Below are 24,495 nucleotides of genomic sequence, written 5' to 3'. Positions count from 1 at the left end.
AACTATACAGTCGGCTCTAGCTCATAGGGACTAAATGTGTCAGAGCCAAACTGGGTTTCGTAAGGTTTTCAGTGGCTGATTTTTCTGAAGATTGCCAGGCCTTTCTTCCCAGGCACCTCTGGGTGGACTCAACCTCCAACTTTTTGGAGAGCAGCTAAGCATGTCAACTCTTTGCTCCAGTGGGCAGGTTACTTGAGATCGAAAGACCTCAGTGTCATCATTCTGGGGTTACAAGAAAACCAGGATGTGTTACCTCAGAGCTGCGTTTAGTAAGAACACCCAGCATGTCTGGATTAGAGGTGAAGTTGGTCCTCTGGGCTTCTTAAACCCAGCTCTTTCAGAACCAATAACAACTAACACTTTAAGGCTGACTCTTGGCGAGACACTGCGTTAAGGGAATTATATGCATTCTCTTACTAATTTCCCACACAATGTGGGCAGGAAGTATTATCAGAATTTCTTTTCCAGATGAGAAAACTGAGGCTTAGAGAGGTTAACTTGCTAAGGGTCACCGAGTTAACAAGGGTAGAACCTGGACGATACCCAGGTCTGTGTGACTTCGTGATCTGTTTGTCCCTGGCTTATCGAGAGGTGTTGTGTCTGTTTTAATATGAAGCAATACAGAAAACCATGCCAAATCGAGTGTGTGCATTAGTGGATTATCATGTAGCAACCACCAACTGGGTTCAGAAAAAGAACACCCTTTGCTGGTCACATTGGAAGTCCCATCTGGGTGACCCCCGACTCCCAGTGCCCTCCTTCCCTACCTGCAGCCCCTTTCTTGACCGAAGTCGTCACTTCTTACATCTTTCCAAGTTGTTTTACTACCCAAAGGTGCTTTCTTAGACCAATATGCTTCCCATTTTAAGATTTGGGATATGCGTTTCTAGGCTCCCAATTCATCCCTTTTATTTCTTTATAATGCTTTGATACACGCTGTCTTAGGAAAGCACGGAGAAGTCTGACCTGTAAAGTCATTCCTGGCTGACTGCACTGCGCTGTCGTCCATCTTCCTGCTCCGTTCTCGGCAGTTATCATGGAAGTGACTCCATGGGTGACAGAGCAGAACAAGAGGCAGTTGTGGGAACAGAACACGGGAAGACTGCATGGTCTAAAATTAGAAAACGTATTCTCTCACCTTGTGTAGTCAATCAATATGCTGAACAAATCATCAGAGAAGCTGAGCTACAGGAAGAAGAACATGGCGTCGGGATGGGAGGAAGGCTGGTTAACAACCTGCGATATGCAGGTGACACAAGCTTGCTTGCCGAAAGTGAGGAAGACTTGAAGCCCTTGCTGTTGAAAATTAAGGATGACAGCCTTCGGTATGGATTACAACTCGATGTAAAGAAATCAAAATCCTCACATCAGGACTCATAGGTAACATCATGATAAACGGAGAAAAGATGGAAGTTGTCAGGATTTCATCTTGCTTAGATCCACAATGACCGCTTGTGGAAGCAGCAGTCAAGAGCACAAATGACACATTACATCGGGGAATTTTCTCCTGCACAAGACTGCTTTACAGTGTTGAAAATCAAGGGTGTTACTTTGAGGACTGACGTGCCCCTGGTCCAAGTCATGGTATTTTCAATAGCCTCATATGTATGGGAAAGTTGGACATCGAATAAGGAAGACCGAAGAATGGGGCGTTTGAATCATGGTGCTGGAGAAGAATATTAAATATACCATGGACTGCCAAGAGAACAAACAAACCCCCCTTGGAAGAAGTACAGCTAGAGTGAGCTTTAGCCGCACGTATGGTGAGACTTCGTCTCGTGTACTTTGGACACGTTACCAGGAGAGCCCAGTCACTGCAGAAGGACGTCATACTTGGTAACGTAGAGGGCTGGTGAGAAAGAGGAAGGCCCTCCACAAGGTGGATGGACACTGTGGCTGCAACAACGGACTCAAACGGCAACCATTGTGAGGACGGCACGGGATTGGTCAGTATTTTGTTTGGCTGTGCATATAGTCCCTCTGAGTCAACCGCACCTAACGACAATGTCACTCGGCAAAATGCCTTCCAGTTTCATGCATGCTGTGAAGTGTTTCGGAGAGGAACTGTTGTTCTTTAAGGTTTCATGGTATTCTCAATGGCTGAGTTTTGACAGTAGATCGCCAAGCATTTCTTTCGAGGCATCTCTGCATCGATTCAAACTGTCAACCCTTTGGTGAGTAGCCAAGTGCTTACCCAATTGTGATTGGGTGACAACTATTTGTAGGACATAGTCTCTTAACTGAATTCTACTTAACTGATTCACTGGATTAACCCCCAGCCTCCCAGATATTATAAAGCACAGTGAGCCAATACAATCTCTGGTTTTTCAACCTTCTGTTCCAAACCATTGAGTTATTTAGGTATAATGAGTAAAAGTTAGTGCTATTTCCAAACTTCTATTCTAGTGGTATTCACTGGACATTTTTTTGTTTTAACTTTTTAAAAATTTAATAAATCATTTTATTGGGGCTCATACAACTCTTATCACAATCCATACATACATCAATTGAGTAAAGCACCCTCATACATTCGTTGCCCTCGTCATTCTCAAAATTCGCCTTCCACTTGGGTTCCTGGAATCAGCTCATTTTCCTTTTTTTCCCTCCCCCTCCCTCCCTTCTCCGCCTCATTGGACATTTTAATAGTGAATTACATAAAAACAAGGAAGTGAAATATGAATACCAAAAAAAGTGTGTGTGTTTTTCCCTATGGAAACAAAGTTAAATGCTTGGAGAAGGAACCAAATAAGTATCAAATTAGGATTGGTTTTTCTATTTACTGCAAAGAAGTCTGTTGGGATTTTGAAAAATCTATGGATCATGTTGGGTAACATTAACATCTTAGTGATATTAGCATTTCAACCCATGAACATGGGGTATCTTTCCATTTATTTCAGTCTTATTTAATCTCTTTCAGCAGGAAAATGTTTTCATTTTCCTTGTATAAGTTATTCACATCCTCAGTTCAATTTATTGAACCCAAAGAAGTATTTCACTCTCTTAGATGATTTATAAATGAAATCATTTCCCCATTTTCATTTTAGATGTCTCATTGCTTGTGTACAGAATTTTAGTTTGTTGGCCTTGTGCCCTGGACACTTGCTAAATTTCTCTACGCAAGTTAGCTCTAGACCTGGCGAGATGTTCAATCTGGGGACATGTCACTGGCAAACAGCGATACTCTTACATCTTCTTCTCCATTCTGGATGTCTTTGATTTCTTTTCTTACTGCCCTGCCCAGGGGGTCTAACACAATGTTGAATATAAGTGGGGAGAACTGGGCACTTTTCTCACCTTCAGTTCTACAACAGAATCAAATAGCTTCTTGACTCTACGTGGCTGGTGAGTGTGAGGTGGCTCATCATTCACTATGGAGAGCTGTGAAAATTAAAGGGAATAAAGGGAGCTGAGTAAATGCCTTGGTGCCAGAGAGGCGGAGCCTCTGGAAGAGGTGGCGTTCCTAAACATTTAACATCGTTTCATCCACCCCTCATTAAACAAGACCCTCCATCCTTCAGTTCCGTCTCGTAACAACTCACTATGACAGCATAGAACTGCCCCCTCAGAGTCCCTAAGGCTGGCATCTTCATGGGAGCAACAAGTCACATCTTTTTCCTGTGGATGTAGTGGTCAGTGGGTTTGAACCACCGACTGGTTAACAGCTGGGACGGTTAATCAGTGTGTTACCAGGGCTCCTTAACATAAACACGCACACACACACACACTCATGCACGCTGCGTTATAAAGTACATGGGGATTCTCTGTACTATCTTTGCAGCTTATCTGTAAGTCTACAATTATTTCAAAATAAAACATTAAAAGTCAACAAGAGTAACTACAAAATCAAAACAACCCTAGGTGAGCATATTATCAGTCTACACAGAGCTTGTTCCTCCAGTGGCAAGAGGTGGCATCTGTCCTACGATTTGGTCGCTAGGAGTCAGACTCAACTCTACGGCCGTGGAGCATGGAGGAGCCGGTGGTGGACATCACTGATCATCCCAGAATTCCGCTGGTCGAGTGGACACTGCAGTCTCAGGACCCTTCTCCCCAGGAGGCCACCACAGATCAAAAGGAGTTGACCCGTCAGATGAAGCCTACGCTGCTTCCCTCGCCCTCTTTAAGTTACAAAACCTTTGTCTTCTCTTTGATAATCAGAGAGAAAAGTAAACAGAGACAAAGTGGTTCAAGTCCTGGCCAGTGTGCCTTTGCTTGGAAGATCCTGTCCTGTGCATAGTAAGTACTTGGTGTTCATGAAAGAAATAAATCCATGTATCACAAATACATGGTTTTCCAAAGTTAGCTTTCCAAAGCTGACCACTCAGACTTCCTCCTTCATGCCATTCTTCTTAGCCATTGGACTATTGGAAACCTCTTTGTATCAGAGTAAAAGTTCCACAGGGTTTCAGTGACTGTTTTTGATTTTAAAAAGAAAAAAAAATTTTTTTAAAGTAGATCAGCAAATGGATGCAATGATTGGAAGCACCCACTTATCGATGCTAAGAAATTTGGAACACAGCTACCTGAAGAAATCTCTATCTATACCTGTTCAAAGAAAGGTGGTCCAACAGAATGTAGACAATATGGAATAATATCACTAATAATGTCATATGCAAGTAAAGCTCGATAAAGTACATTTTAAAAATTGTTTGCAACCATACATCAACAGGGAGTTGCCAGAAATTTAGAATATAGAACAAAGAATATCATTGCTGATGTCAGATGGACCTTAGTTAAAAGCAGAGCATATCAGAAAAATGTGTATTGGGGTTAATTATTAACTATGCAACGGTATTCAACTGTGGGGCTCATAATAAAGTATGGAGAGCATTGTGAAAAATTCCAAAACACTAAATTGTACTTTTGAGGACCCTGTACACAGACCAGGAGACAGTCATCCAAACAGAACAAGGGGCAACTGCATGGGTTAAAATTAGGAAAGGTGTACATAAAGGAGCTTTATGTTTTCTTTTTTCCCATATGTATTTAATCTGTATGCTGAGCAAATAATCTGCTAGACAGGACTATGTGAAGAAGAACGTGGCGCCAAGATTGGAGGAAGACTCACTAACAACCTACGATACGCTGATAACACATCCTTACTTGATGAAAGCCAAAGGAACTTGGATATGTTTGAATGATTGCACTTTTCAATTCTATGATATGTAAATTATGTGTCAATAAAACTGTAAGCGAGAGAACGTAGAGCATTTACTAATGATGATCAAAGAATGCAGCCTTCTGTGTAGATTACACCTCGATATAAAGAGAGCAAAAATCTTCACAATTCAACCAATAAGCAACATCACAATGGACGGAGAAAAGATTGAAGTTGCCAAGAGTTTCATTTTACTTGAATCCACCATCAACTCTCTTGATAGCAGCGGCTGGAAATGAAATGTTGCCGTGGGCAAATCTGCAAAAGGTGTCCAAAATGATCAAAAGCGATGCGGTCACTTTGGGGCTAAGGTGCACCATCCCAAGTCATGACATGTTCAAATGCATGCAATCGCTGAACAACGAATTAAGAAACTTGATGCATTTGAATTATGGCGTTGGCAAAGAATACTGAATATACCACGGAGCCCCAGGAGAACATAGAAATCTGTCTTAGAAGAAGTATAACGAGAATGTTCCTTAGGAGCAAGGATGGCGTGCTATCAGGAGGAACCAGTCCCGGGGAAGGACCTCATTCTGGGTAGAGTAGAGGATCAGGGAGAGAGAAGAAGATGGTCAATGTGGAGGGAGTGATACAGCAGCTACAAAGACGTGCTCATATACAATGCTAAGGTCGGCACAGGGCCAGGAAGTGTTCTGTCGGGTCATCTCTATGGTCACTATGAGTCAGAGCCAACTCAATGGCTTGTCACCAGCACAGCCATTCAAGGCTATTTGCCGGCAACCTTGGTATTTGAATAACAAACACCCATTTAATTCTATCGACATAGAGATGGGTTTTGACAAGCCAGTGAAATAATATTACAGAGGCTGGTTTACCCAGCTGCAGCAAAGTACTTGCTACAAGAAGGGAGTTTGTAAATCTTTCATGTTGTTCCATCATCATACAGCACTGGAAAGCACCACTCAGCTAGCCGCTCTTCTTCCAGGGCGATCAGAACTGTGTCTCCATCTGCTTATTGCTTGTTTCTTCTCGCTCTCAAGCGACGAGCTAATGGTAGTTTAGCAACCATACCTGACCAGTCCCTGAGATGTGTCCCTTCCGCTTCTCTGCTCACACGATTCCATCTTCCTGCACCATCAGACCACAAACCCCATACTGACCAGACTGAGATCCCACCCCAACCCAGAGGCCCAGCTCAAATGCCACTCCACCTAAGTCAACTCTGTATGGCCGTTACAAATCCTTCCATTGCCTTCAGCACTGAGTAATAGTAATAGTCCAAAGGCAGCCCGAGAAGCAAGTACGGTGAGACTTCTTTGGATGCCTGACACCGGTTCCAGAAAAGTGCTGCTTAGTGAAGTAGAGGGTCAGTGAAACAGAGGAAGACCCTGAACTAGATGGACTGACAGAATAGACTGACAGTGTGGCTGCAACAGGGGGCTTCAGCATCATAATAATTTTGATGGCTCAGGTCTAGGCAGTGTTTCATTCTGGTGCACACAGATTTGCACAACATGGGAAACAGGGGCATTCCTTCTGCTGTATAGAGGGTCTCCATGAGTAGGGACAGATTCAAGGGCACTGAACAACCACCAGAGGCAGGCAGCGCTTATGGAGAACTTGAAGAGTCTTTAATCCAATCCCCAGGCATGGCATCATTTAATAGGCGAGCCTCTATCAAGTGCAATACCAGAACCGTCTTCTAGTAGGAATGCCAGAACCGTCTTCTGGGAGCGTAGTGGGTTACCTTGAGGGGCTACACACAAAGTCAGCAGTTCAAAACGGTCACTCCTTGGGAGGAAGGCGAGGCTTGCTGCTCCTATAAAGAGAACTGCACCACGGGAGCGGCTCTGCCGCCCTGTCCCGTAGGTTTGCTGCGGGTCAAAATCAACTCAGTGGCAGTTAGCTATGTTGACTTTAGAACCATCTTCAATTTACAGGTGAGGTAACTGAGGCACAGAGAATTTCAAGAGCCCCAAGCCACATAACGAGTAAAGAAAATCCAGGATGCAATCAATTCATGCTTAGTAAGGGCGTATAAAAGGAGCCCTTGTGGTATAGTGGGCTACTTACTGAGCGAACCACAAGGTTGGTTGTTCGAACCCACCAGGGTCCTGCAGGGAAAAAGAGGAAAGGGTGTCTGTTCCAGTAAAGTTTTGAAGTTTTGCCAACCCAGGAGAGCAGTTCCGTTCTGTCCTAACTGGTGACTGAGTTTTTTTGGTTTTAGAAGGGTGTGCACTGTGCTTGGAGACCTAGTACGGTGCAAACAGTAGAGCCCTGGGGCTGCTCATCAACAAGTGGGGTTCAAGTCCACCCAGAGGCACCTCAGGAGTCAGACATGGGAATTGACTCCCCCAAACAGCCACTGACAATCCCACAGCGGCCAGCTCTGTTCTGACAAATGGGGCATTGCCAGACACTAGCTGGCATCAACTCACAGCAAGTGCACCCCGAGACAGAGTCTAGATGTTGGGTGAATAGCACTCCTGTCTCAAGGAGCAGTCGTCCTTGCAGCAAGAGACAGACGTGAAAGAAAAATAAAAGTTTGCAACCATGATGTCAGGTGGCAATCAATTCTATCTGAAATACAAAAGGCAGAAGAAGAGGTTGCAGATGGCTAGGATGGGTATGTCGTGTTCTAAAGCGTGATTGTGATGGGTGACACTTGAGCAGGGCGCTGAAGAAGTGAGGGGGTGAGTCATGCAGAAATCTAGGGGGAAGGGCACCAGAGGTGGAGGAAACAATCTGGGCAAAGGCCCCGAGGTGGCCTCACCCTTGACATGTTAATCAGTAGCGAGGAGGTTCCAGTGGCTGGTGCTGAGAGAAGGGATGAGAGAAGAAGAGATGAGAGGTAACAAGGGTTAGCTCCTACAAGGCCTTGAAAGTCATGGTAGGGCTGTCACTTTGGCTTTGAGGGTCCAGCAAGCCCCTCAGAATCAGGTGACTGTGATCACCTGGATGAATCTCAAAAGGCACCTAGCGACTGCTTGGTGACAGCAGCTGGATTGTGGCCCAGTAGTCTGAAACAAGCCAGTGAGGGGGCCAGACCTGCGCCCTCAGGAGGGCTGCTTATTAAGCAGAGAGTCACCATGCCCTGGCTGTCAGGAGTTTATGTGGATCCCGGAGCCCAGGGCCATGTGGGGTTCTGGGATGGCCTCTGACTGGCAAGGCGTCATGTCCCAGGTCTGCCCCGGGAGGCCTCACCTCTTCCTGCAGGGTGCCCTTTGCTAACAAGGAAACGCGAGGGGGCGGAGGGGAGGCAGCCTCTGCCATGACTCACCCGGGGAGACATGAAAATTGTGTTCAGACAGGTGAAGAATCCATTGGAAAGTGACACATTTGCTTCCAGAATATCTATGTAAGGGTTCCCCCCCACCCCGTCTCCTTTTCATCCGAAGAATGACTGACTCTCAGCACATACACAGTGCTTCCCAGCACAAGAAGGAACTCCTGAAGCGCCTGCCTCCTCCCTGCCTCCATTCCCTCAAAGGAGGGGGGGGGTAGCTGGCCCCCACCAACTCACCCTCAGTGGCAGGACAGCCGGCACAAACCCGACTGCCCCATTCTTGTAAGGGAGCCCCTCCTCTCCCAGCGCCCCTCCATCCTCAGAGGGCATGCAGAGGCCAGGCCCCGCCCCTTGGGAGCCCTAGTGGTTACCCATGGAGTGGCCACCCACTAGGTCAGCAGTGAGTTTAGAGGCTTAGGAGAAGGCCAGGAAGCTGCATCTTAGAAAACAAAGCCCCTTCGGTGATTTTGAAATGTGAGTTTTCAATGGTGGAACGAGAGGACCAGGTCTTTCTTCTAAGGTGTTGCTGGGAAAGGTCAATGGCCACCCTCGGTCTCTGAAACCTTAGCCATTGAGTGGCTTGCCAACTCATCGTGGCCTTGTGTGACAGACTACAATTGCATAATTGCACCAAAGGGTCTGCCAGCCTGTGAACCGCATAGGAATAGGCCACTGGGCCTTCCTTCGAAGGGGCTTCTGGGTAGACTAGAACCTCTCCACCGCCCAAGGCCTCTCAATCCAGTGCAGCAGCTCCCCACTAGCTCAATCTTCCAGGAAAGCCTCAAACCTTTTCTCAGACCCTGTGTGAAACATTTAGGCTCCTGGCAACTGTTCTGGGCAAATCAATCACCCCCTCCACCGTTCATCGCAGCCTCTCTATTTTCCAACCTGGCTAGGACTGCATTCTCTGGGCCACACCAAGGAAGGCCCAGGCTCCCAATCGATGGGGCTCCTGAGTACTGAAGCTGCCTGGCACTGGGCACCACAGACAGGTTCCCAGGGCACACCCAGGGCATTGATCATTATAAGCAAGGGAAATGCTTAATTGTGACGATAAATGACTTTGTTCCTTCAGTTATTTAATGCATCTGTTGATAGTCCATGGCTTCCCACAGCAGTTGGAAACTCAGCTCCTCTCATAATTCACTGAACTAGGGAGCGACCAGATGCTGGCTGGCACCCACCCGTGATGAATAACGAAGCTGGTGTGTGGCACATTAGCTCTTTCCTTTGGACAGCAAGGTGGCTACGTGAAATATTTCTGTGTGCTTCCTTCAGATCTTGGCTCCAATGCTACCTTCTCAAGGGGCCTTTCATATCCCCTAGATCTAATAGTTCTCCTTCCCCAAACCCCCTCTCTTGTTGCCCTTGACCTCTCGGCCTGCTTTAAGGTTCCTGAGTGGTGCAAATCGTCTGAGCTCACCCGATACTCTAAAGGTTGGCAGTTCAAACCCAGCCAGCAGCACTGTTGATATGCTTCTGTAAAAGTTACAGTCAAGAAAACTCGATAGAGCAGTTCTATTCTGCAAGGCCAAAGAACTGGAGACCAAAGAGCCAGATGCAAGATCCAGACCCAGCAAAAAGCAAGCAAGCTTCCCACAGCACCCACTTACATAGGAGGCAGGGCACACCTCTGAGGAAATTTCCTTTCAATTGCATCAGGACTGTGACCTGAGTAAGGGGATTGTACTCCATTCAAATCTTTTTACAACTGATTGGTTGCTCACAGCGGATCCCAGTGTGGAGTTGAATACATTATGTTCGCTCACTTCATGGGGGATTACAAGGCCTTAGTCCTATAAAACCACTGAGACTCCTGGTGCAGGCAAGTTGACACAAAGCCTATTTATCTCAGTGGGAGACTATTAATCTCAGGGATTATCAACTGTATTTCCAAAGCCAAGCTCGCTGCCATTGAGTCAATACTGACTCATAGCGACCCTGTAGGACAGGGTAGAACTGCCTCTGAGTTTATGAGCGTGTCACTCCTTGTAGTAGATGTATAAATGTTTGTCAATTTGAGGATTCAGAGTGTAGGGGTGGAGTCTAGCTTATAAATCAGATCATAGCCAGTGAGGCCTCTGGGTGGGCATGGCCTTCTCCTGAGAATTCTGGGAAATCCGGGACTTCCTCCTTGGAGGCAGGAGACACCTCTCTCTGACACTCCCTGGGAGGCATTGCAGCTGACAAGACACATGGAACTACGCTAGTGCCCTAAATTGGAGAAGTCACATGGACCTACCCTGATACAACCAGACCTCTGAAGCTGGAGAAGCCACGTAGAGACCCCTGCCAGTGCTGGATGCTTACAATGCCACTGGATCCAAAGACTTTCTCTACCCACTGGCCTATGACCATCCTGCATTCGGCATCATTGCATGTGTTTCGTGAGTCTGAAGAGGACTTTATAGATTGGTATCGGACATATAGGCTAATATCGGACTTATGGAATTGGACAGGACTGGATCGGGATGCTTTCTCAATGTTCAATTGCTCTTGTATATAAACCTCTTTCTTATACACATATCTGTGTCCATGGATTTGTTTCTCTAGTCGACCCAGACTAACACACTCCTTATGGGAGTAGAAAACTGCATCCTTCTCCCTCAGAACTGGTGGTGGTTTTGAACTGCTAAGCCACCAGGGATCCCACATCCTAATTTAAAATATAGGAAAACCAAGGCCGAAGCTGAACAGTCAGGTAGGGGCAGAGAAGTAAGAGTCCAATTTAAGTTATCAACTGCTAAAGTTCCCGCTCTATCTCTCAACAATGGGATGTGCCGTTATCTCCCCTGTGTTAGCGCTGGGGTAAGTCCTCCAGCCAAGAAAAAACAAGGCTCCTACACTCCAGACTGAGCTGGTCAGGGTGCCAGCGTGCTGATGCCCGAGGATCTGGAGTTCGATTTCAAATCTGAGCGCCATCCCTTTCCAGCGGTGCCTCCGTTTTTATGACTTGGTAATGTCTGCAAACTAAAAAGAGACACCTTGGAGGAAAGGTCTGGTTTTCTATTTCTGACAAATGAGCCACTGCAAAGCCCAGGGAGCACGGCTCTGTTGTGCAGCTTGTGGGCTTGCCCTGAGCCAGAAGAGACTTGGCCACCACTGGCTTGCTCGGGTTTGTCTGGTTTAGTCTCGTTCTAAGGGACTGCTTTAGGTTTTCCAGCACCCAGGGCTGGGGAGGTTGTGAGGGGTCTCCAAGAGAGAATGGTGGCAGGCACGCAGAGTTGGGTGGGCCTCACACCAAGGATCACTTGATCTAAGTTGGTTCTCCATAACACGCTCTCCGTGGGGTGGACTGCCCTTCTCTAGCAGGAAGTCGTTATCCCTGGAGAGGACCAGCTGCAGCCTGGTGGGTGGCAGCGAGTACATCGCCCATGTCCTCAGCCCTACCTACCCAGAAGAGGAGCACTGATGAGAGTCCTGTGTCGCCAGAAAAATTGCCTCCAAATTGCCATCTTCATTAACTGTACACATTTGCATCTTAATTAGGCTTAATGAAATACAATTATCAGACCCTAAGTTTCTCTCTCTGATTCCAAGGAAGGATGGCAGTCAAGCCAGAAGCCAAGACAGCCAGTTGGGAGGGGCCCTGCCTGGGTGCACCCTGCCGTGAGGGGGCATTTAGGAGAAGGAGGGGGAGGCTCTGGACTCAAGCCCCTAAGCAGCAGGCACCTGAGCTGGGAGTCAGGCCTGGCTCTGCCAAGACCCAGAAGTGCTACTGCCAGACTGGGCTTTGGGAGGGTGGGGCAATCTAGTGTGGCCACAAACCATGACAGATTGTATCTCTAGTTCCCAGAGGCCTCAACGCATGGCACACCCCTCAGTCCTATTTGTGGAATGGATGGAGATCACATCTGGATGATCTTCAGTGAACCCCACCCTGAGGATGCTGGGAAATGGCTCAACGGTTCCAGGCACCCTCTGTAGGCCATCTCTCCACTTCTTCACACACACACACGCACACAAGTCCCCACCCCAACTCCTTTTAATGCAGGAAGAGTCTGAGACTGAACGTGGCTGGGGAATGGAGGGAGGGAGGGAGGGAACCAGGAAGCCACCACCACGTGGAGTCAGGGGATTTCCAATCAGACTCCTTTTCATCCTTACTGCTTGGGAAATAGTCTTGTCTGCCACAACTGCATTTATTAAGAAAGACTCCATTTCCTCATTAAAAAAAAAATTACTCAAAGGCCTCCCGAGGCACTGGGCTGCGCTCAAGTGCTTCTGGCGAAAAGCAAAGACCCCTAACGTCTACGCAGCTTGAGCAGCAGGCAAACGATTTCCTTTAGACGGGCCCTCGGTCGAACACGGGCTGCGGTGTCCAGTCCGGGACTCCAATCCTGAGCCATCACCGCACAAAGGAGAAAGGTCCCTGTTTCGATTTTTCAAAGCATGTCCTGCTTCCTGCCAGCAGCTCCGCAGGTGTAAGACAAGGCTGAGGCAAAAGAGCTTTCTGCCCAGGAAATTCCCCTTGGGGGTCAGGAAAAGACAGTTGGCCCTTTCGTGGGCCTTTTAGGCTGTTTCTCGGGATCTTGTGTTTGGCAGCAGTCTCTAGAGAGTTCCTGCTCAGCTTCCCCCCTTACACTCACACCATGAAGTATCCTGCACACCGTAGTAGCTGTTGATTCATGCTGGTTTGTCCCTTCCACCCACCCGCCCCAAAGGACTTCCCTAATGTTATCTCCCTGCTGCGTTTCAGCCATGCCTCTCCACCATTTTCTCGACATTTCCATCCTGTTCAAGAGGCATGCTGTCCTTTCTGAGCCTATAAAATGCCTGCCTTCATGTGAGCATCTGGCGAACTCCTAAACAGGCATCAGGGCCTTTCCCTGCATGCCCCAGGCAATGTCAACTGATCTGTTCCCCTTCTAGATACAAGGGTCTTCTAAGAAACGTAACATTCCTTTTTTTTTTTCCCCCGTTGCCCATGTTCCAGCTCAGTGAGGGCTTTCATGAGAAAGCAAGTAAGCAATATTAATAGCATGGCCCAGTCATTTTTCAACAGCATCCTCTGTTCAAGGCCGACAGGTGACGTCACAGGAAGGACTGCTGAGCAGGCCCTGCTCTTGGCGGCTCACAGGCAACAGGGAGAGAAGAGTCGAGCACAGGTGACTGATGAACACAGATTGGGGAGCCCAGAGGGAGGAGTCGCTATCTGGGGAAACCCTGAGGAAGGCTTTGGGGGAAAGGGGCGTCTGAGCTGTACATGAAAGGATGTCCTAGGCCCCTCAGCGTCAGAGGGTGAGCCGGAGGTCTCTTGCTGGTGCTGTGATCACACCGAAGGCAATGTAAGCTGAAATGGCTTTAAAAATAAGCACAGGTGGTCTCTCTCACAAGAAGCCCAGGCACCTCTAGGACCCAACATCTTAAGGACAGCATCCAAGACTCTGGTTCTTTCGTTTTGCTCCTGCCGTTTTCAGATCACCTCCTGGTCACAAGCGGGTTTCCCCAGGCGTGTAGCTATTTCCAAAGACGGGCCTGACGTCCCAAGGAAGAGACCATTCTTAAGATCCAGGACATCTTCCTGGGAAGCACCATGACCTGAGCCCTCACCAGCCTCCCCTCAGATCTCATGGCTATTAGTGAATGAATCACCAGTGTTGACATTAGGTTTCCCAGGATATGCTGAGCTGAATCCACCGTCCTTTAGGGGTGGCTGCCCAGACACATGGAGGGAGGGGAGTGTCAACTGGGATGACATATGTCCATAAAAATGACAATTTTAACAGGATTGGGACAGATAAAAGGAGCCCTGGTGTCACAGAGGGTTACGATTTGTGTTAGTAACCATGAGGTCAGTCGTTCAACCCTGCCAGTTGCTCCACAGGAGAAAGTGAGGCTTTCTGTTCCTATAAAGATTTAACAGGGTAGTTCCTAGATGTCTCCCCACTCACCCCCACCCCCCACTATCATGATTCCAATTCTACCTTACAAATCTGGCTAGACTAGAGGATGTACATTGGTATAGATAGCAACTGGAAACACAGGGAATCCAGGGCTGATGATCCCTTCAGGACCAGTGGTGAGAGTGTTGATACTGGGAGGGTAGAGGGAGGGTGGGCTAGAAAGGGGGAACTGATTACAAGGATCTACATATAACCTCCTCCCTGGGGGATGGACAACAGAAAAGTAGGTGAAGAGAGATGTCGGACAGTGTAAGATATGACAAAATTATAATAATAATTTATAAATTATCAAGGGTTATGGAGGGGGAGCGGGGAGGGAGGGGAAGAATGAGGAGCTGATACCAAAGGCTCAAGCAGAAAGCAAATGTTTTGAGAATGATGATGTACAAATGTGCTTGACACAATGGATGTATGTATGGGTTGTGATAAGAGTTGTATGAGTCCCCAATAAAATGATTTAAAAAGAAAGAATTAAAGGTATTTAAAGAATAAAATGAAAATTTTTAAAGTTAAAAAAGGAAAGATTTAACAGCCTTGAAAACCCACAGGGGCAGTTCTATCTTCACCTATAAGCTGGAAATTGACTCAATGGCAGTGAGTTTGGTTTGGAGGGACCAGAGAATGTGGACATCAATGCCCATACCACACTACTCATAATAGCCAAAAGGTGGAAGCCCCAAAGCCCACCAACAGACGAGTGGATCAATGAGATGTGTACGCACAGAATGCTGTATTGTTGTTAGCTGCCACTGAGCTTGCCCCTGTCTTGTGGAAACACCATTCTTAATGGAATGAGATGCTGTCTGGACCAGAGTCTTCCTCAGGACCAGTTCCAGATCAGTTGATTGTGACTCACGGGGCTTTCATTGGCTGGATTTTGGAAGTAGATCATCAGATGTTTCTTTCTAGTCCATCTTAATCTGGAACCTCTGCCAAACAACATGCAGCAACATTGCAACCTACAAGCCCCTCCTGGGAGCCAAGCCCTGGTTTCCCACACGGAAAACGGACATTCTACCACAGACTCCCCACTGCTGCCAATAAACTATGACTCGGCCATCTAGAGATGCGAAGTCTCGACACACACAGGCTGCAACATGGATGAACTCTGAGTAAAATAAGCCAGTCACCTAGTTTATGATCTCCTTTATAGGAAATGTCTAAGATACACAAATTCCCAGAAACAGAAATTGTTATGATCTCCTTTATATGAAATGTCTAAGAGAAGCAAATTCCCAGAGACAGAAAGTAGACTAGAGATTTTGGGGGCTGCGGGAAGGAAGCCATGGGAGCTATTGCTTAAGAAACACTGGCTTCCTTTGCAGCAGTGAAAACCTTCGGGGAACAAATAGTACAATGCTTTTACAACACTGCAAGTGTGATTAACACCACACGTCTGAGCTAACCGTTAAAGCAAAATGAAAGTTAGTAGCGATGTTTTATGTTATGTATGTTATACCACATTTTTGGTCTGTTTTGTGATGCCTTCATTGACACATCATTTTTTTTTCAAATTAAAAAAATAGAAAAGACCATTTTTTAAGTTTTTTATCTGGAGAACATCTCAAGCAACCAACAATGGTGGCCAATGATGCAGTTTTCAGCCAAATACCCGTGACTCCATGAGTAGCATTCAAATCAACAGGCCTATGCTCCTACTACATGCCAGGCTCCGGGTAGGGGCTGGGAGGATGGTGATGGGCCAGGCACATACTGTCCTCCCAGGAAGGGAGCAGACAGCTCTGGCATCACCTGGTGGGTGCAGGGATACAGTGAAACCCTAGGAACACAGAGAGGGCAGTACACCCTGCCAGTGACAGGGAGGAATGTGGGCAGGGAGGGCTTCCTGGAAGAGGGGTAGTCCATACAATCACCTGAGAAGGAGTATGAGCAGGGAGGGTAGGCGATGATGTGGCATTGCAAGCAGCGGGCACAACATGTGCAAAGGCCCAGAGATGGAGGACAGCAAGGTGATTACTGAGACTGTCAATATACCTAATGGTGAAGAGAAAGGTTTCTTAGTTAAAGAAATGGGTGCTTGAATGCTGGGGGGCATCACTAATTACTGCAAACTGCTCACCTCTTTGTGTCTAATTGATTTCAAGCTATAAAATGGGGATGGTGGTACACCTCTCACAGGGAAGTTATGAGGCTCTACTACGATGTCCTATGAAGCGCTCACCACCACAGTGCTAATTCTCAGTTACCGCCATTATCGTATTATGAAACCGTACAATGAAGAGATGCAACCATGGCTGGATTTGCTCCTCCCTGGCACCAGGCAAACAGGAAGTGCCTCCACAGTTCAATATGGTGGCCACCAGGCCCATGTGGCTAAAGACTTTTTTTTTATGAAGATATGTACAGCCAATGACATACCGTTTCAACCATTTCCACCTGTGCTCCTCAGTCACACTGATTATATCCTTTGTTATGCTACTGTTCCCACTGCCTTTTCTAAGTCATTCCACCACCTACAGCCCATTGTCCCCTAAGCAACCTTGCAAATTCTCAATTCAATCTCACACAGATCATTCTTTAAAAGAGTGCAAGTTCCAGGTAGGTGTATTTCAATAATTATGTTAAATTATTTCTTGGCTCAAAGAAGACTAAAGGGAACAATTTTGATTTAAGGTTTAAATTTTCAAGATTATAAGGGGGCTTCCGAAAGGTGGGGAAATTCCATGATCTGAATTCCATCTTCCTATGATTTTTTGAAGCCCCCTGGTAATAGTTTGAGGGTTCATCCAGCTTCAATATGTCCATAACATCTGGATTTCAATGAGAATGTGGAATTCTGTTCCTCATCCCCCCCATTTTTGAGCAAGATTCTTTTATAGAACCTTTAATCAAGCTAATGACCCCTTGACTGTGTCTTGTTCTCATTGAGATAGTCTCAAATGCAAAATAAGAATTCTAGATTTCAAAGGCTTAGTTCCAAATGATAGTGTAAAATATCTTATTAATCTTTTTTTAAAGTAATCATTTTATTATGAGCTCTTACAGTATCATAACATTCCATGGTTCAATTAGATCAAGCATAATTGCACAATTGCTACCACAATCAATTTCCAAATATTTTCTTTCTTCTTGAACTTTTGTATATCAGCCCCCTTCATTCCCTCCCTCCTCCACCTTAACCCCCCCATGAACCCTTATTATTTTTATTATATATGATGATGATGATGATTGGGTTTTTTTGTCATATCTTACTCCATCCCATATATCCATTCACCTATAATCCTGTTCTTCACTCCCCTCAAGTGGAGCTAGACAGTCATCCTTGCTATCAGTTCCACCTTCTGCGCCCCCTTCCCATATCCTCAGGGAATCATTACTCCTGTAGCTGTTTCTGAAGGTTTATCTATCTTAAGATAGAAAGTTCTTAATTATACAAGTGAGGATACGGAGGTCTAACAAGATGAATGAGGTAAAACAAGGACCATACTAGTAAGGGGAGGCAATAGTGAAGAACTAGAGGAGAGTTATATGTTGCATCAGTGCTATACCGCACCCTGGAGTTATCATCCCGTCCACGTGACCCTTCTATGAGGGACTGCCCAATTATCTTACAGGTGGGCTTGGGGAAATCTTTTGTATCCTGATTTCAAACCACATCCATTGCTGGTGAGTGATTCTGATTCATAGCAACCCAATAGTAATTTCCTTTCATCTTTATGGAAACAGACTGCCACATCTTTCTCTCATGGAGCAACTGGTGATCTCAGACCTGGTGGTCTAACCACTGCACCACCAGGGTGCCTTCTTATACTGATTATATTGAAAGGTTAATGTTTTGGATACATTGAGTTTAATAAGACATGCTATTGAAATTAATTGCACCTGCTTCGTTTTACCTTTCTAACATGGTGACTAGGATATTTGAGATTCTGGATGGTGAAAGCAGTGTGCAATTAGCTACTAACCTAAAAGGTTGGTGGTTCAATCCAACACATTACCATTATGGGAGACAGGCCTGCCAATCTGCTTCTGTAACCATGGCAACCAGGAAACCATGTGGAGCACAGCTCTGCTCAGTAGCACATGGAGTTGCAAGACTCAGAATTAACAGCAAGTATGATGTTTGGTTTACTAAGATATTAAAAATTACATTTGGGTTTGAATCCTATTTCTGTTGAACAGTGCTGGTCCCTCGGTGGCACAAATGGTTTGATCCCCAACTACTAGCCTAAAAAAAATTGGCGTTTGAGCTTACCCACTAACTCTGTGGGACAAAAGGCCTAGTGATCTGCTGTGTGAAGATGACAGCCAAGAGCACCCTAGGGAGCAGTCTTACTCTGTAACACTGAGTTGGAATCAACTTCCTGGCAACTAACACCAGGGAGCACTGAGCTATGAAGTATCATCCCCACTGTAAAGGGAAAGAAACTAGCATCCTGGGACCTGTGAGGGTGAAGGGACCAGGAATGAAAGCATTCCCTTTCTGAACCAAAACGAGTCAAGGGTGCCCTTTAGCTCCTATTCAATGTTGTGCTGGAAGTCTTAACCAGAGCCATAAGATAAGAAAATGAAAATAGGACCCATAAATTGGCAAAGAAAAAGTGAAATTACCGTATATACTCGAATATAAGCCGACCCGAGTATAAGCTGAGGTCCCTAATTATTACCTGGGAAACCAGAAAAGCTGATTGACTCGAGTATAAGCCTAGGGTGGAAAATGCAGGATGTGAATTAACACAAGACCAGAGGGGAGAGAAAGAGCGCAGCCACAGACACATCCTTACCAGTTCAGCTGCTGGCGTAAGTGAATCACTACGGGTGCTTCTGTGAATTGGAGCTGTCCACGTCATAGGATGGCTCTGATTGGTTAGATGTGAGCAAACAAACATTCAAAGCCTTGCAGTGTCAGCAGGGCTTTGAATGAACAGTGGAGAAACGGCAATCACCCGCGAGATGTTACACCTCTCTGGGGTACCACTGACCCGTGCATAAACCGAACCCCAGTTTTTCAGCACATTTTTTGTGCTGAAAAACTCGGCTTATACACGAGTATATATGGTATGTCTATTTGCTGATGACATGGTCCTATACTCAAAGACTCAAAGAAACTTACTAGGACTAATTGAAAGATTCCGCAAATGGCAGGGTTTAAGACCATCATACAAAAGCCAATTGAGTTTACCTTGACAAAGAGAGTTCTACATAGGAGATCAATGCTATTTGCAATCCCACTGCCATCATGCTGATTCTACTCATAATGACCGAACGGAGTTTTGGAGACAGTAGAATCAGCGGTTCTCAACCTGTGGGTCGCAACCCCCTTGGGGGTCGAACAACCCTTTTACATCCTATTGGAAAACATATATTTCCGATGGTCATAGGAACAGAAACACCGCTCCTCTATGCGTCTCCAGGTGGGTCTGCCCACATGCAGATATGCCCACACATAAGTACCTGGCGTGAAGACTGTTACCCATGCTACACCATGCTTCAAGACAAAATTTCATTTATTTGTCATTAAAAATAAAGATTTCACAATATACAATTACATATTGTTTTGTGATTCATCACTATGCTTTAATGATGGTCAATTTATAACAATTCAAATATATCCTGCATATCAGATAGTTACATCAGATTCATAACAGTAGCAAAATTATAGGGATGAAGTAGCAATAAAAATAATTTTATGGTTGGGATCACCACCACCACATGAGGAGCTGAAAGGCTCGCGACATGAGGAAGGCGGAGAACCACTGCTGCAGATTTTTGCTGGAGCAGACAACCACACCTCTCTCCCGAGGAGCAGCTACTGAGTTTGAACTGTTGACCTTGCAGTTAGCAACCTCATGTGTAGCGCACAGTACCACCAGGTTTTCACCATTTAGAATAGTTACCTCAAAGATGGAAATACTTAGGGAAAAAAATTAATTAGACAAATAAAAGTTTAAATGCAATAAAAGCCAAAAGAGACCTCCATGAATGGAAGAATATAGCAATGTTCATACATAGGAAAACAACATTAGGAAAATGTCCATATTTCCCCAAAGTATCTACAGATGTAAAGCAATACCAATCCAAAGTCTACCACAGTTCCTTAAAGAGATGGAAAAACTATCGTAATCACTAGCTTTGTGCATGGAAAGGAAAGAGACCCTAGATAAGCAAAGAACTACTAAAAAAGAACAGAGTAGACTTCACACTTTTTTATCTCAAAACCTACTACACAGACACAGTAGTCAAAACAGCCTGGTACTTATACAACTATAGACACATAGCCCAATGGAATATAATTAAGAACCCCAAAGTAAATCCATTCACCTGTGGGCAGCTTTAAAAAAATTAAAAGTTTTATTGTCATCTAATTCACATACAAAATCCAATGGTTTTAACACAGCAAGAAGACGTGTGCAATTATCGCCACAGTTTTAGAACATTCTCTCCTTTCTGGTGCTTCTCCCATTTCCCCTGCAGCCTCCTCTGCCATAAGCCTAGATTACTGTCTCTATAGTTTTACCGATCCTGGATTTTATAGAGAGAAAAGCATACGAAAATGAACAACAATTCCAAACTAAAACCGAGAAACGTTTCAATGGAAAATAAAGCAGGGAACATAATAACGACAACAAATTTTAAATGTATCAAAAGGAAGAACAAATGATAAAATGCTACATTTTAACCGAACTATATCTATGTTGATTCACTTTCCAAAGTACTCCATCTGATAGCCAGGCTATTCACATCCCTAGTCAACAGGCAGAGAGGAAGGAGTCCCTTGAGGTTTAGTCCATGTGGGGACTCTGCAAATGGATTTTGGGCTTTCCCTGTCATTCCTAGCCTGCTGCAAAGTGGGTACTCAGAATGTAAGCTCGAATGCCATTCTAATATTGGATTTTAAAATTTACAATCCTTGGATCTCAAAGCTGATGAGCTTCTTCCATGTGGACTTAACTGATTTTTCACTTAGATGGCAGCTTTTTTTTTTTTTAAATTTTAACAATTTATTAGGGGCTCATACAATTCTTATCACAGTTCATACATATACATACATCAATTGTATAAAGTACATCTTCAATTGTATAAAGTACATCTGTACAGTCTTTGCCCTAATCATTTTTTTCTCCTCTTTTCTTTTTTTACATTTTATTAGGGACCCATACAACTCTTATCATCATCCATACATATACATACATCAATTGTATAAAGCACATCCATACATTCCCTGCCCCAATCATTCTCAAGGCATTTGCTCTCCACTTAAGCCCCTTGCATCAGGTCCTCTTTTTTTTCCCCCTCCCTCCCCTTTCCCCCCTCCCTCATGTGCCCTTGGTAATTTATACCTCGTTATTTTGTCATATCTTGCCCTATCCGGAGTCTCCCTTCCCCCCTTCTCTGCTGTCCCTCTCCCAGGGAAGAGGTCACATGTGGATCCTTGTAATCAGTTCCCCCTTTCCAACCCACTCACCCTCCACTCTCCCAGCATCGTCCCTCACACCCTTGGTCCTGAAGGTATCATCCACCCTGGATTCCCTGTACCTCCAGCCCTCATATGTACCAGTGTGCAGCCTCTGTCCTATCCAGGCCTGCAAGGTAGAATTCGGATCATGGTAGTTGGGGGGAGGAAGCATCCAGGATCTGGGGGAAAGTTGTGTTCTTCATTGGTACTACCTCGCACCCTAATTAACCCATCTCCTCTCCTAAACGCCTCTATGAGGGGATCTCCATTGGCTGACACTTGGGCCTTGGGTCTCCACTCTGCACTTCCCCCTTCATTTAATATGGTATATATATACATATACATATACACATATATACACACACTTATATCGTTGTTGTTTTTTTTTTGCATGATGCCTTATACCTGGTCCCTTGGCACCTCGTGATCGCACTGGCCAGTGTGCTTCTTCCATGTGGGCTTTTTTGCTTCTGAGCTAGATGGCCGCTTGTTCACCTTCAAGCCTTTAAGACCCCAGACACTATCTCTTTTGATAGCCGGGCACCATCAGCTTTCTTCACCACATTTGCTTATGCACCCATTTGTCTTCAGCGATCCTATCATGGAGGTGTGCAGTCAATGATATGATTTTTTGTTCTTTGATGCCTGGTAACTGATCCCTTTGGGACCACTCGATCACACAGGCTGGTGTGTTCTTCCATGTGGACTTTGTTGCTTCTGAGCTAGATGGCCGATTGTTTATCTTCAAGCCTTTAAGACCCCAGTCACTATCTCTTTTGATAGCTGGGCACCATCAGCTTTATTCACCACATTTACTTGTTCACCCACTTTGGCTCCAGCCGTTGTGTCGGGAGAGTGAGCATCATAGAGTTCCAATTTAATAAAAGAAGGTATTCATGCACTGAGGGAGTGTTTGAGTAGAGGCCCAAGGTCCTTCCACCACCTTAATACTTGACCTATAAATATAGACACATAGATCTATTTCCCCATCCTCCTATATATATTTGCATGTACATGTCTTTGTCTAGACCTCCATGGATAGATGGCAGCTTTTTTTAAACTCATTTTACTGGGGGCTCATACAACTCTTACCACAATCCATACATCCATTCATTGTGTCAAGCACATTTGTACATTTGTTGCCATCATTCTCAAAACATTTGTTTTTTACTTGAGACCTTAATATCAGGCTCTGCATTTCTCCCCTCCCTCCCCAGCCCCCTTCGCCCCTCCCTCCTGAACCCTTGGTAATTTATAAATTATTATTTTGTAATATCTTACACTGTCCAGTTGCCTAGAGATGGGCTTTGGGTCTCCACTCTGCACTTACCCTCATTTACAATGATATGATTTTTTTGTTCTTTGATGTCTGATACCTGATCCCTTCAACACCTCGTGGTCAACAGCTAGATGGCCACTTGTTTATCTTCAAGCCTTCAAGACCCCAGATGCTATATCTTTTGATAACCAGGCATCATCAGCTTTATTCACCACATTTGCTTATGCACTCATTTGTCTTCAGTGATCATATCAGGAAGGTGGGCGCCCACTGATAGGATTTTTTGTTCTTTGATGTCTGATAACTGGTCCCTTCTACACTTTGTGGTCACAAAGGCTGCTGTACTTCTTCCATGTGGGCTGTGATGCTTGTGAGCTAGATAACTGCTTGTTACCTGAAAGTCTTTAAGACCCCAGATGCTTTATCTTTTGATAGCCAGGCACCATCAGCTTTCTTAACCACATTTGCTTATGCACACATTTGTGTAAGACAAGCTTTTAAGATCACCAAATGTGATTCTTTCTGATAGATGGGCATCATTTGATTTCTTTATCACTTTGCTATAGCACCCATATCTTCAGTGATCTCTTCAGTAGTGTCATGTCATAAGCACGAACTGTTCTTAGATTTGAGCTAAAATTAAGTGTGAGATCAAAATCCATTCATTTATCTATGGTGGATATACATCCCTGGTCCACTTGAGAGATATAAATGTCATTTTATTGGAGAACATTATAATCATCCCCATGGGGCATATGGTAATTCTATTCATAGTATTATTAATTTAGCCAATGGTATAGGATTGAAAATACTGTTGAGAACATGTATCAGACACCAACTTAGGCTAAAAAAGATGGATTGTTCAGTTGTAGATTAAAAACTTAAGTGACTCATCACTATTTATGCAAACAATGAGGGTTGGAGATAGGGGGAAAGTTTCAATAATATTCATTCACTACGGCAGAACTATATGCCTGCTGGGCTAAGACGTAAACAGCTGATTTTTGACAAAGGACTAAAACTCATTAAATGTGGAAGAGATAGTCCCTTTAACAAATGGTGCTGGCAAAACTGGATATTCATTTGCAGAAAAATGAAACAGGATTCATACATCATATATACGTAAATGAACTTAAGATGCACCAGAGACCTAAAAGTAAAACTTAGAATAACATAGACCATCAATGAAAAAACTACGGGACACATCTAGGGGTCCTAAGACATGGCACACATATGCTACCTAACCCAAAGCACACAAATAGAAGAGGAGAAACAGGTGACCGGGACCTTCTCATAATTAGACGTTTATGTGGGTCAAAAGATACAACTAAAAGAGTTCAGAAAGAATCTATAGACAGGAAAACATTTTTTGCAACAATGTATCAGTCAAGAGACTAATCTCTAAACTTTGTAGAAAACATTCACACCTCAACAACAAAAAGACAAACAATTCAGTTTTTTTAATGGGCAAGCATGAACAAACAT

General features: G+C 44.9%; 1 protein-coding gene across 3 annotated transcripts in view; it reads right to left on the bottom strand.

The window, feature by feature from the left end:
- Positions 1 to 24,495, bottom strand: part of HRH1 (histamine receptor H1) — a 129,866-nt gene that overhangs the window by 51,729 nt on the left and 53,642 nt on the right. For 2 of the 3 annotated variants that reach the window (XM_075550026.1, XM_075550025.1), the window contains exon 2: positions 967 to 1,111. The exons of the other annotated variant lie outside the window; for it this stretch is intronic. Coding sequence is in view for 1 of the 2 variants with exons in the window: in XM_075550025.1 (XP_075406140.1) it covers positions 967 to 1,108 (142 nt within the window). In the remaining variant the exon portion in view is untranslated. The remainder of the gene's footprint in view (positions 1 to 966; positions 1,112 to 24,495) is intronic. 3 annotated transcript variants of the gene reach the window in all.

This window comes from Tenrec ecaudatus, chromosome 5 (genome assembly GCF_050624435.1).
Source record: "Tenrec ecaudatus isolate mTenEca1 chromosome 5, mTenEca1.hap1, whole genome shotgun sequence".
Classification (NCBI taxonomy): domain Eukaryota; kingdom Metazoa; phylum Chordata; class Mammalia; order Afrosoricida; family Tenrecidae; genus Tenrec; species Tenrec ecaudatus.
This window is presented reverse-complemented; position numbering and strand designations above follow the sequence as displayed.